The 13,446-nt window shown below is 36.1% G+C and overlaps 1 protein-coding gene across 2 annotated transcripts in view; it reads right to left on the reverse strand.

The window, feature by feature from the left end:
• The window catches only part of CPEB2 (cytoplasmic polyadenylation element binding protein 2), a 60,574-nt gene extending 49,214 nt beyond the window's left edge, over positions 1-11,360 (reverse strand). Inside the window, exons 1-3 of one of the 2 annotated variants that reach the window (XM_029948589.1) lie at positions 11,082-11,360; positions 10,224-10,313; positions 2,009-2,099 (exon numbers count right to left, since the gene is read on the reverse strand). In XM_029948589.1, coding sequence (XP_029804449.1) covers positions 2,009-2,099; positions 10,224-10,313; positions 11,082-11,288 — 388 coding nt within the window. In that variant the 5' untranslated portion in view covers positions 11,289-11,360. The remainder of the gene's footprint in view (positions 1-2,008; positions 2,100-10,223; positions 10,314-11,081) is intronic. The other variant, XM_029948596.1, reaches the window with a different exon arrangement.
• Between the last annotated feature and the right edge of the window lie 2,086 nt (positions 11,361-13,446).

Genomic DNA, 13,446 nt, shown 5'->3' on the forward strand with positions numbered 1-13,446 from the left:
TTTTATTGTAACATAAACTTTAGAAAAAAAGAAAACTTGAGAGCAGAGAGTGTTTTCTCTTAACACCTTCAAAAGGCCTTTTTAAAGAAGACTGGGAGAAACAATAATGAAAGCCTTTTCATTATTCGCTGGTAACAGCTGATGATGACTTTATCTTACATTAGAATTTCTAAGAGTTGTCTTTCTAGGTAAGCCAAAGAAATAAATAGAGGGAACTTCTTCGTAACCATAAACTGCTGGATTCTATTATTAAACATGGATCAAAGACAAATGCCACTGGAACTGTTGGGAGTTACAGTAAAGAGAAAAAGACTAGACTGGGTTTTGGTTAGAAGCACCTCTCTCCACCCCCCACCCACCAAAAAACCAAAGTATAATAGAGTCTATTAGTTTGTGAGGAGTATCACCATCCCCACACAGGGTTAACAATCACTAATGATGATCCCTTGAACTTCTTAAGCTCCTTAAAAATAAGGGAATTAGAGAGACAAGAAACTCCTTTACAAACAAAATCCAGAAACAGAACAAATTGCTTAGATAACGGACCAGTCCTGCCAACTCAGCCTCAAGACACTGCCTTGCTGCCAACACTGAAGTGCTAGAGTTCTGGGCCAAAATCTTATACGGGAATTCTTATTTGGCTTTATAGAATTAAAAATATGGAAAAATTACCAAGTAACCCATGGTTCTGCATTCACTCCAGAGAGTCAGAACCAACCACTTAAGCTGCTCCTGAATCCTGACCCACAGAACTATGTGAGGTAATAAATATTTATTGTTGTTTTAAGCTGCTAAATTGTGGAATAATTTATTATGCAGCAATAAATAACTTATCTCTTATTACCCAAATGCACACAGTTTGCTAGATTTTCACCGTTGTTATAAAAGGCAAGGAGATATATTGTACAAAGAAATGTAAAATAATAACAAATAATGTACAAATAAAAAAAGTATGTTAATGGAGTATTTTCGGATAAAGTTAACAGTAAGACTCATATTGTAGGATCAGTGGGGCTGACTTTTTCCTAATTCACCCCAACTTTTATGAACCCTCAGAGAAGCTCCTATAAAATATCCCCTTTCAAAATCCTACGACAGGAGAAGAAGAGTGGGGAAAGGAAGTTAACCCAGGGCAACTATAGGTTGGAATCACTGCAAACTGTAAATACAAGTATTCCAAGGCATTTTTTATTTCTGTATTTGATAGATTCTAGAAAACTTACTTCATAATTTTTTTCAAGTATGTGGGTTGCAGCTAATACAGTGCATGCAGATTTATTTATGTATTTATTCTTCATTCGTTTTCACTCATTTAAAAATTTGTTTTAATGTTTTATTTATTTTTGAGAGAGAGAGAGAGAAAGAGAGAGAGAGAGACAGCATGAGCAGGGGAGGGTCAGAGAGAGAGAGGGAGACACAGAATCAGAAGACAGACTCCAGGCTCTGAGCTGTCAGCAGAGCCTGATGCAGGGTCAAACCCATGAACTGCGAGATCATGACCTGAGCTGAAGTCGGAAGCTTAACTGACTGAGCCACCCAGGTGTTCCTCATTTTCATTCATTTTTAAAGTAGGCTCTACACCCAGCATGGAGCCCAATACAAGGCTTGAACTCATAACCCTAAGATCAAGATCTGAGCTTAGATCAAGTCCTGAGCTGAGATTAAGCCCTAAACTGAGATCAAGAGTTCAATACTTAACCCACTGAGTCACCCAAATGCCCCTTAACAAAACAATTTTAGATCCATTCTTCAACTTCTAGTAAACTGCAAGGTATCTCTCAACAGTGACTTTTTCTTAAATAACAAGAGACATAGGTTTACATTTCTCTTTGCATAAATCAGCATACATCTACATAAGCTACAAAGGAAAAAGGACATTTTGCAAAGGTTTTTATTAACAAACATAGTACAGTTTTATAGATAACATAAGTGCTACTTAGTGCTCATTTTCCTATTTAATGAGATAAGGACAAAGCAGTGGATAATAAAAGAAAAAAAAGTCACCTACCCTTGAGAGGATCATGCTCTGCTCTCATAATATCAATAAGGGAATTTTCCAAAGAGTGCATATTCAAACTGTCATACATTCTACTTCGATCCTAGAAGAAGAGAAAAAAGTAGACTCCATATGATCTATGCAAGTTTTCAAAAACTGATGATAAATACACCATCTAAACCTTCTTACATAAAAGAGGACATCTGATTAATCTACTACTAATCAGTTTGCATCCCAAGACAGTATCAGTCACTAAAAATCTCACGAGCTACAATATCTCTTGGAGAGACTGCTACATTTAATATCTCCAAAATCACATACCAAAAGTAATCTTATTTCATTGGCAGCATTAACACAGTAAAATAATTTCTACTGTTATCACTCTCAACAAGATTTCTGAGATGTTATACATGTAGGAAGCAGTTTTAGTTATCTGACTTCTACATTTTTTTCATATATCCAGGTAGACCCTGGCACTTGAAAAACAAGTATTTTGGGGGAAAGGAATTAATCCCATAATGGCACCACACTTTAAATATCTTTCAAACAGTGTACGTTATTTGACCTTGTCAGAATTTCACAATGATAAATGCATGAACATCTATCTCATATAGTAAAACTCAAAAGCATGAAACTACTAATATCTGAAGAAACTACTAATACCTGAAGAAAAACTAACACCTAGAAAAATATATTCAAATCCTGCTGTCTGAAGTCTTCACCCATTGGTCTCTGCATTTCTGAATCTGTTCTCCAAACCCTGCAGGAAAGGCAGGGGCGGAGGGAGTAAAGGCTGACAGTATTCCCACCTCACAAGTTTCCTGCCTCATCAAGGCCCAGAACAAAGTCTTTTGTGTAGCTGGGAGTCTTGTTTGCTAAATGTTAAATCTCTCAACTTGCTTACTAAAAGGAATTCGATTCTCTAATGCTTATGAATTTATGCTGTTATTCTGCCCAACACGCCCTCAATGTACTTGAACAATACACACACGAGGAACTACCACAACAAGTTCGGGCCCATGCCCCCTAGATCACCAAACCGAAGCATGTCAGGGGGACCCCCACCCACTTCAGTGTGTGTAGGCGTCCGTACAAGTGTCTGTATATGAAGGAGAGGCAGGCCAGGCCATCTTTAACTCTCAAAACAAACAAACAAAAAAGACTAAAACAGAAAAAGGGAGGAATAAAAAAAGTAGAGGAAAAATTCTCTGCAGAAGTCAAAATTACATATTTCTTAATCTGGGTCCATGAGCTCCAAGAAGGACCATGAAATCTCTGAGATTATACACAATATCCTGTACGTGTGAATAAACATAAATTTTTTTCTGAAGAAAAGGGTATGGCTTTCATCAGTTTTCCAAAGGAGTCCACAATCCAGGGATGATTTAGAGCCAGTCTTTTGGAAAGCTGAAGAAGCTTTCCTGAAAATATGTTGAGTCATTTACTCCACTTGAGGTTTAAATTAGGGTTGTGAACTTTTTAAAACTAGGGAGTCAGAATCAGTATTACAGACTAAACAGGCTGCTGTTGAGGAATGTAGAAGTGTGCAAAGTAACACTGAAGGTACAATGCTAGACCAGATGTTCTTACTCCAGCATTACCACAACACAGCTGCACTGGTCCTCCTTGTCTTTACTTATTCTACATCATTAACATGGCTCTGATCGGAGAAGGAGGCACAGATCATCACTGAACTACAACAGTGCTTCTCACATATGAGCATGCTTCACAATCATCCGGAACCCAGACTGCCGGGACTCTGCTCAGAGTCTGAAATTCAATAGGTTTAGAGAGGCCCCTGAGAATGTGTATTTACAGTTAAGTTCTCAGGTGATACTTAGACTGCTAGTCCAGAGACCGTACTTAAAGGAGTGCTGGGCTTCTTGATCTCATATTTTACTAAACCTCTTTAGGCTGTACTCTGTCTTCTAGATAAGAAAAAAATTATTTCAGACTAGACAATGCCTAAAGTCTACTTTAGAAATAATAGAAAAGCAAAAGACTAAAAATACTATGTAATAAGTGAAATAAAACTAGAATAGAGAAGAACATGGCCCTTGGACAATGACATACAATTTTAGAGATCTCTCCAAATATTTCCACCTTCTGTGCTTCCATTATACTTTATGCATATTTAATTTGTTGATTTTCCTGCTTCACCCACTAAACTAAGCTAATTAGGGGTAGAGACCTTCTAATTATGAAATATAGCTAGCTCTCAAATATTTGTTGCATGAATAGTACTTTACTAAAAATCTCTGCAAATTTAACTTGAGTTCTGTGAGGGCAAAGACTATACAGGACCATAAATCCTCTAGCAATAGGGACTCAAATGCTGACTAAGACAAGAAGTATTAAAGATGTATTTAAAATAGAACAGAATTAAAAAACATAAACTATCATGATAAAACCTGTTCACATAATTAAGCAAAGAAACCTCATTAGGTACGCTGTATCATATAGGTTATAAGATATATTATAAACACTTCATAATCTAATCTATTTACCTTGAATTCTTACAAAGAAACTATGTTATAGTTTAGGGCTATCTTCTCAGGCGGTTTTTTTTTTTCAACAGCATCAGACCACATCCCATCCTAACCGACCTATGAACTTAATGGTGACTGTTACCACCACCCATATGACTTCTGGTTTTTGTTTTTTGTTTTGTAGTCACACTCTAACTTCATTCAAAGAAGTCTGAGTCTAAGTCTAAGGCTAAGTCTTCATTCAAGTCTAAGTCTTGCTTTAGAACAAGATTTAGAGTAATACCCACGAAGTAATTCCATACGCGCTGTCAATGGGCCGGAGAAGGTAGATAATATCAGCCATCACCAGATAATCAACTGACTATGGTCATTCAGAAAAGCGGCATGTATTAAGTTTTAGTTTTAAAGCCTACATATAACTGAAATAGTGCGATGCCCACGTATCAGGTCCCTTATTTTCTCTTGCATTTCAGGTCTTCATCATGAAACAAACTCCCGCTTTAGTAAAGAAAATAACAAAGCTGTGATACAAATACTGGCTTTGGTACGCTTCGGCTGCATCCCATGTGAGTTTTAAAGCACCAAACACAAAATAGCCTTGAGCAGGCAAAGAGCTCCTGACATCTCAAAATCACTTTCCGGGTTTAATGAAACCTGTAGGCTCATGTTAAAAAAAATACAGATAATTCCATTAATTAAATTACAGGTAGTAAAATGTAACTTCTGGAAAAAACAGAAATAAATCTAACTATACAACAAATACTCATGCATTTTTCTAAAATAAGTATATTAGAAATATTTGTGTTCATAAAAACTGCCATTGGTTTAAAAACTAAATGAAAATCTTGAAACCATTTTAAGGTAAACATAAACACACCAAAACTGATTAGCTTACATACGGAAAATCATAGCAATGTAAATTAACCTATATTTATTACTACTACATAACTATTTGAAAACAGCCAAGAAGTTTCTCAAAAGTAAGAATCACTATGAGCAATCTAACTTAAATATGAAAATTATCTGGCAAAGAATCTTAAATGGGTTTTCATACACTGAGATTACAGATCCCACAACAACAAACAGGCAAAACTCAGAAAACACTGGTAGGAAAACTATAACCTCTTATAGTCTAATATTGTGTTATTTTCTTAAACCCAGACATTTGCTATAAAGACTTATAGAAGCAACCATATAGTCCTAGAAAGACTGAAAGACACAGAAAGAACAAAGTAATCCAATCTTAAATCCTCATGTTAAGTAGGATAACCTAAAAATATAATTATAAATGCTGAAAAATAAGTAAAGAGGTCAAGAATATTAAAATTAGTATAACAAAAATAACTTGAACTTAAACAAAAGGGAACATTCAGTGGGATGTTATTTTTTACTTTGATATATGCAAAATCTTGCCTCATTTCAAAAGACATGCTCATGCAGAACATTTACCTCTTGAAAATGAAATATTCTCCCAAAGAATAAGGAGATGGATTATAGAAAAACCTTATACTGTCATGTTTAAAGATATGCCAGATGCTTTAACACATATCCTTCTGACTAATGTAGAGAGATCAGCTTTTGTTGCATTTTTGTTTGGTTTTACAATTTTTGCTTTAACAGCAAAGTTGTATTAATATTGTCGTCAGTTTTCCGTCAATACTGGTTTTACATCCCCGATGACACACTGCTGCTGCACTACAGTGAACAGGCAGCAGGCAATGCTCTGTCCTACCGCCCAATGGAGCACTCAGTCCCCTGCTCTCTCACATCCGCCTCTGGTTGTCACACAGACCCCCTTCCTCATCCAACTGGACTTCACCTTCTCCAAGGCAGAGGACAGAACTTCTCCCCGTACCTCCCAAGGGTAATTAAAACATTACCTCACACATAACAACCGTAACATGTTTTGAACTTCCTTTCTGAATCTGAACCTTGACTAAGTGCTATGATAGGAACCTGAAAAGAATTTAAAAAGAATTTTTTTAAGGCCCCAAATGGCCAAAGGTATACTAGTATCCACAAGGGTTAAAGGAAAAGTCAAGTAGAAAATTCCCAGTATAAGCATGTATCAAGTACAGCGGCTCCTGGATGGCTCAGTTGGTTGAATGTCTGACTCTTGACTTGAGCTCACGTCATGGTCTCAAGGTTTGTGTGTCTGAGCCTCACCTAGGACTCTGCACTGACAGTGCAGGGCCCACTTGAGATTCTCTCTCTGCCCTCCCCAGCTTGTGGGCATGCATGCTCTGTCACTCTCCCAAAATAAACAGACTTATAAAAATATATCAAGTACAATTAGAGAAGTGAAGGCAGGATACAAAACTTAAAAAAAAAAGAAAAAAAGCATCCATTTACCTAAGCAGGTTACAAGAGAACCCATTCTCTCTCATTTTCAGTAAGTGTTTACAGCTTGATGACTACCAATGTCCTTAAATGAGGTTCATCTCATTTAAGAACCACAATTTATGGAATCCTTTATTAAATGAAAAATTGGACTTGGTCTGCTATTATATATTGTTTTTGTGTGACATGAATAAAGACACCAAATAAAATATTTTTTCTGAGAAACCCCCGTATTATTATCTATCATGTTGACTTAACAGTTTGGATATTAAAGACTGGTGGAAAGCATCTTCAATTAATTTAAGGTAGTTTATGCGACACACTCAAAAACTTCCATAGGAACAAAAACACAGAACTAATTATACTGATAATCCCTTAGCCAGAGGACAGGCCTACATACCATCTCATAGGCTTTATGGCTATGTTACACTTTTAAAGGTATCGTGTTGCTTTATTTAGAGAGAACTAATGTACAATACATAAACCTGTAAGTAATAATCTCAGCTACAAGTATATTTACTTTTTGATTAAAAAATTCAAATATTAATGAATAAATATACTGTAATCTCAATATCTAACTGAAAATTCAATTTTCAGGTAATTAAAAACCACACATCTAAGTATGATTTCTGGCAAGAGTAAACTAGCTAGTAGCATTTTAAAGAAAAGTATTCTTAGATTTAAAGAAATTAAAAGAAATACCAATATTAATTTTAAAGTCAGAAATGTGTATAAAACTTTACCTTTGTTTTTAAAAAGTTTTAAATTTGAAGCTTTTCCATAAGAAAATAATCATTTAAAATAAGGGAATGCCAACCAACCCTAAAAATGTTACATACAACTGAAATAAAACCAATCTACAAAACTATTTCTTTCCCATTTACTGACTGTTAACTACATGTCCAGTTCTTGGTATAGGTAAGGCCTCAAGTATGCAGGTTCAAGAATTAAGTCTGTGGTTTTATAATTCAGTATATTTTATAGGCCTACTCAATTTGAGACTAAAAAACAATAAAAAGTTAAATGTTTTAAAACAAATCATTGGTAACTGATATTTATTAGTATTAAAATGTTGTATGTTGTAGGGGAAAAAGTCAGAATAAAACTATTTCCCCAGATATTTAAGTGCTTAAGAATTTTCTGTAATTTTAACATTGTCAAATAGTGAGAGACTACCCAATGGTTTAAGATACCAATTAAAGTGTGTAGCTGTTGCTGTATTTTTAAGAACCTCAACTTCAAATACCTCAACCTTTTATGGAAAGATAGAAACACAGAACAAATTTTGTGTGGTAAGTACCATAGGGTGCTCAAAAGAGAGACAACGTTGCTTTTAAGACTATTTGGGAGGCCATACAGTACACCTGGACCACTTCAGTCCAATTTCCACGGCTTCTCCCCGATAAACCAAGACACTTGTATTCTAAAAATAAAGTATGGGGGGGGCATATGGAAAAAAAATGGCCAAAATGGATCAGAGAATGTGTAAGAGCTGGCTAAAAAGGCCTTACATGATCTCGTTCAAGGTTCTCCTTTTATAGATCAGGAAACTATGACCCAAAGAGATGAAAGCCCATAAACTATACCCTCTGATGTCATAAAGATTGAGAAAGAGGAAGGAGGTTCGGGTTTCAGACCTCCTTTCTTTCTAGTTCTGTTCACTTTCCTCTATCATTTTCTTCACGAATCTTCAACTTCGTCACATTGCACCTCTGCTTCAAGGATCTGCAGGGAATGCCAATATCTCACACTTTACCATAAGAAAACAAACAAAAAAACACAACAATCTTTAAGCACCTAAATGTTTTTTTGGTAAGATGGATTTATGTGAGATGCTCGGTTATGACACAGGTAAGAGCGGCTTTGGCTGGAGTCTACGTGGGAGCGCGACAGGCCCTGCTCTTAGAGTGGCCATGGGCACCTCTGTACAGCCCAGTTTGAAAACTTCCGTCTTTTCATCATCACTTCTATCCACGCTAGCAGGCCACCCACTGACACAATCTCAATAACCTCATTTCTCAGCATGTGCCCCGCCCCCGGGGTCCCTTTATGACAGCTAATCTGTCTTCATTCTTCCCCACAGTTAATATCCCTCATATATGGATCCTCTTGCTTCTTCCTACACCTGCTCTTCAAATAATTATGTCTCTCCCTCTCTAAAAACACGTCCCTTGCCACCTTCAAAATGATTATCATAATTTTCCTCTTCAAACATACCATCTCCTAGGCATTTATGTATTCAATTTGAACATAAAAGGGCTACCATAAAAATGTCACTAATACGGCCTAACTGAGCCAGAGTGGAGAAGAGAGTAGAAACAGATGGATAGCTAACTTACATTACTAACAAAACAATAAATTACAAATTACAGGAGATAGCTATTTTTTCTAAGTGGAGATCCTGGCAGCACAATTTTGGTAAATAGGTAAGATCTGTCTAAAATAAGTACTAATGGTAGATCATTGAAGTTACTGCTAACCCTCCAGGTTAGAAAGTGATTTTACAAATGTATTATTAATCTATACAGTCCTTACTTGTAAAATCATCTCATGTTGATAAATTAACTATGGAAGAGCCTTAGCTAAAGACAACATAGCTCCATTCAGTGGGCTCCCACAATGTCAAGTCTATGCTCATTCAAGCTTCAGCTCTATAGTAAAGAATCCTAATGTATGACTGAGTTTTCTACTCATTCTGTAATAATTCTCATCACTGGTACCTAATTTGAATTCAAATTTAGTCTGTAGCAAAAGAGATAGCATTTTCTGACCACAAAGAGCTTGAAGGTAATTTGATTAAGATTGATTCCTAGCTTTTTGATTTAGGGTTTTTCTATAGGAAACTGATTATATGGAAGAAAACAATACATACAAACAGAGGCAGATTTTAGAATAAAGAAGTACTATATGTGAAGGTTTATTTACACAGCTGAAAACTTAAAGACTGGCTTTTTTAGAAACATACCTCAACAGAAATGTCAGATTTCATATAAGAGTTTACTAAAAAATTCTGTAAAACATTGATGATACTTAAAATTGAATGATAAGCAAATCCATAATTTTGTCCCTAACTGAATACAACTCTGAAAGATAAAATCTGTTCAGTTTGATTGATGTTTAAAGTCAGGTGCTCTTGGGTATATAATTCCTTTGTCCACAAACAAAATTTTTATGTTTTGGAAATAATAAAATAATTATGAATTACTTATAAATTTGAAAAAGAAGCATTTTATGTTGAATAGTTTAAGTCGAATGACGTTTTAAAAATAAATTGCTTTACTGCTCTCTGACACAGGCTTTACAAAGGTATAATTGTAAAGTTAATAATAAATCTTACTCATAAAATCAACACTAAACTCCTAGTCAAAATCCTGAAGAACATACACTGTGCAGCCTACCTGGTCTATTCTGGATGTTCCGGCTGCAGTGCACCAACTATCTTGGAGTGAATCTGAGCCCCAAGCGGGTAACTGCAAACTAGATCTCACCTTCAATAGCATAGAAGTTTTCATCAGAAATAAGCAGTTCTCTTCCCCACACCCACCCACAAAAAAAAAAAAAAAAAAAAAAAAGATAAGAAAACAATCAAAGTTCCTTCTATCTTGTATCTTTCTTTGGTCCTCTACAGGTCTCAGGAGGAAAAAAAATCTCATCGTAAATAGCTGTAAGGACCTTGGTTAGACTGTAATATGAATAAAACATTTAAAAAGGCCTGAAAAAATGTCTAATCATCATAACTATTAGGCCACATTTAGGAAAAAAATAGTCACTGAACCAGTGAAGATAAATTTTAATTTGATGCGGAAAGCTCTCATATTATTTTGCCATAATTACAGCTGTACTAGGTATATTCTAATATACATACAGCTGATCAAACCTACACCCAATTGCTTCACATTTTAGTTACACTGGAGGAGAAACTCATTTTGGTGGCCTCTTAAACATTAATAAATTAAGGCATTCTTGAGCTGCCAATTAAAAGCTTCAATATGCACTGGAGAAACACAGCAGGATTTTCTGTATTTTAGGAAGCTTCTTTTCTACTGTGTGTTTAGAGAATTTTTTACAGCATCAATTTTCTCTATCCTTTCATATTTTATCCTTACACAGTTAAAATTAGAAGTTTTTTATTTTTTAATCTGTCAATTTTACCATACTACTATTACTACGGCTACTACTACTACCACCACCACCACCCAGTTTCCTATTTTGAAAGACAAACATTAGAAATAAGACCATTTACATACCATTCTTACCTGTAAGGGTAAGAGTGTATTACTATTGTTGTCGGTTCTGAACACGTTATCTTCAATCCAAGATTTTGGAGTCAGTGATGGAGTAGAGCGAGTAAATTTCGGTGGTGCTATGACATTACCAGAAAACGGTTTCTTCAGTGGAGATATCTGATTCATAGTTCCTGGAATCCCCATGTTTCCAGTTCTGCGATGGTCTCTGCCGTGCATTGCTCCCCACGACACACTTCCAGTGCCCCAGCCACTGCTCTGATGGTTGCTCCAAGGAGATTGTTTCAGAAGAGGCTGAGAAAAACACATCTGTTTAAATTATAGGCACTGAAAGAGTTTATAATTCAAACTCAAATTTAGGCCTGAGCTAAGATTTTAAAAAAATCTCTAAAGGCAATAAAACATATCTTAATAGTTTATGAAAAGTAATAGGTTTGTGATCTTGCCGTATGAACACATACGCATTTACAGCTAAGTGAGTTTTCATCCCCTGGCCCACTATAAATTATAAAGAATCGAGCAGATTATTTCGTGACAATTGCTAAAATAGAACCAGGCAGTTACATTTCTGTCCTTTCAGAATCGCGTATATAAGAAACAATAAATACTTTAAAATTAAAAAGAACTTCAAAGATCCTTGAAGATTATTCTACATTGTAATCTTAAAGGAATCATATTCTGCTAGGTATACAACTAAAAATCTGGTCTTTAACAGATATGAGTAACAATAGGAGTAAGATTTTAGATGTTCGGTTTCCAAAACCAATGACACCACTACAAAAGTGAAAAATGGTAATAACATTTGGTGTTATTGTCTTGCGTGAACTAAAAATGCCTTTGGAATAGGGAGTGCATGGAAAATATGTGGGTTTGGGTGTTTGTTTTTGTTTTGGTATTGTGTATTCAACTTTTAAGATGCTTTATTCCAATTTTAATGTAGTTTCAAGTGTTTTTGTTTTTCTTTCATTTAATTATCCATGAAGTGTTAAGCAATTATCTGATGTTACCCATAGGTGGATCCACTGAGATCTACTAAAGAACAACTACATGCTTTTCTTATTCTAGTACTGATCTTAATAATACACGTCTCCATTAACTTCATTCATTTTCAAAAATACATTCTATTACAAACTAGAACCTATGATAGAAAAAGTTTAGTCACCGAAGAATGGAAAATTCACCAAGAGGCAATAACTGCAGGTTTTTGAAAATACTAATTGCTAGCAATTACATTGTCAATAAACTTGTGCCAGAGGAAGTCTGGACCATGCAGTTACTTTCTGTAAGTCAGTAAGTTACTACCAGTCAAGTATTCTTCAAATGAAACCTGCTTCTTGTAAGACAGCTTTTTTTTTTTTAAGAACTTGATCTATAGAACCTATTTAAAAGATTTTTTTTATGGCAACCTAATCACAAATATAGGCTCCCATTTTGCCCTCCACACAGTTCAAAAGCATGAAGAAATCACTCCATCCTAGAGGGCCTCACTTTCCTTACTGATACAGGGTTCAAGTTCTCGTCCAATGACCTAAACTCCCACATGACAGCTGTGTGACCGCGTAGACTTCGCTGTGAGAACCATCTTCTGACAAAGAGCAGATGAGCGTTCAATATGAGTCATGGCACGTGGTCTTCCCAGGCTCTGCACCACGGCTCTCAGAACGCGAAAGGACCTATCAATAATTTCCCGCGGCGAGTTTGCAGTGAAGAATCGAAGACCCTGACACACAGAAGATAGCTGCTCGAGAATATGAGAAGCATGGGAAAGTGGAATATTATTTCAAAATTACGTATTTTCAGTCCTTGTAGGCCACATGCTCCTTCCTCAGGGGAGACACCAGTGACTCAAAATAAAGACTGTTAACTGTTACTCTAAGAGGGCTCTGAACGGTTACTTTGGTTCGCCCTTTAAAAAGTTAACCTTTGAAAACTTTAACTGGTCAATAAAAAAAAGTTACAGGAGTAAGTAAGCACTGGTTAAGGTCCAATTTTGCTTCCGTCTCAGTCCTTGATCACGAAAATGACCTTAAACATACGAATCACTACAAGGAACGCTGGCTGGATCATAAAAGGACAACAAAATACTCTTTTCAATGTCAGTGAACCAAGGCGGCGGTCGTTCAAACGCCGCACTGGGGAGGCAACAAAACCAGAGCTTGAATCAGAAAGGACCCGGATGAATAAAAAACCTCTGCCCCGTGTTACTTCACAGTTGCACGAGCCCACTCACAATATATACACCCCGTAATTCAAGGAAAGGTCAAGGCCGCCCAAATATGTGAGGCCTGCCCTCGAGGTACCCCACGAATCCCGGATTCAAGTTCAGTTTCGCCTTACGAGCGGCCCAATCTTCCGCACACGCGAAGCGGCTCGCGGG

This window comes from Suricata suricatta, chromosome 1 (assembly GCF_006229205.1).
Source record: "Suricata suricatta isolate VVHF042 chromosome 1, meerkat_22Aug2017_6uvM2_HiC, whole genome shotgun sequence".
Lineage (NCBI taxonomy): Eukaryota > Metazoa > Chordata > Mammalia > Carnivora > Herpestidae > Suricata > Suricata suricatta.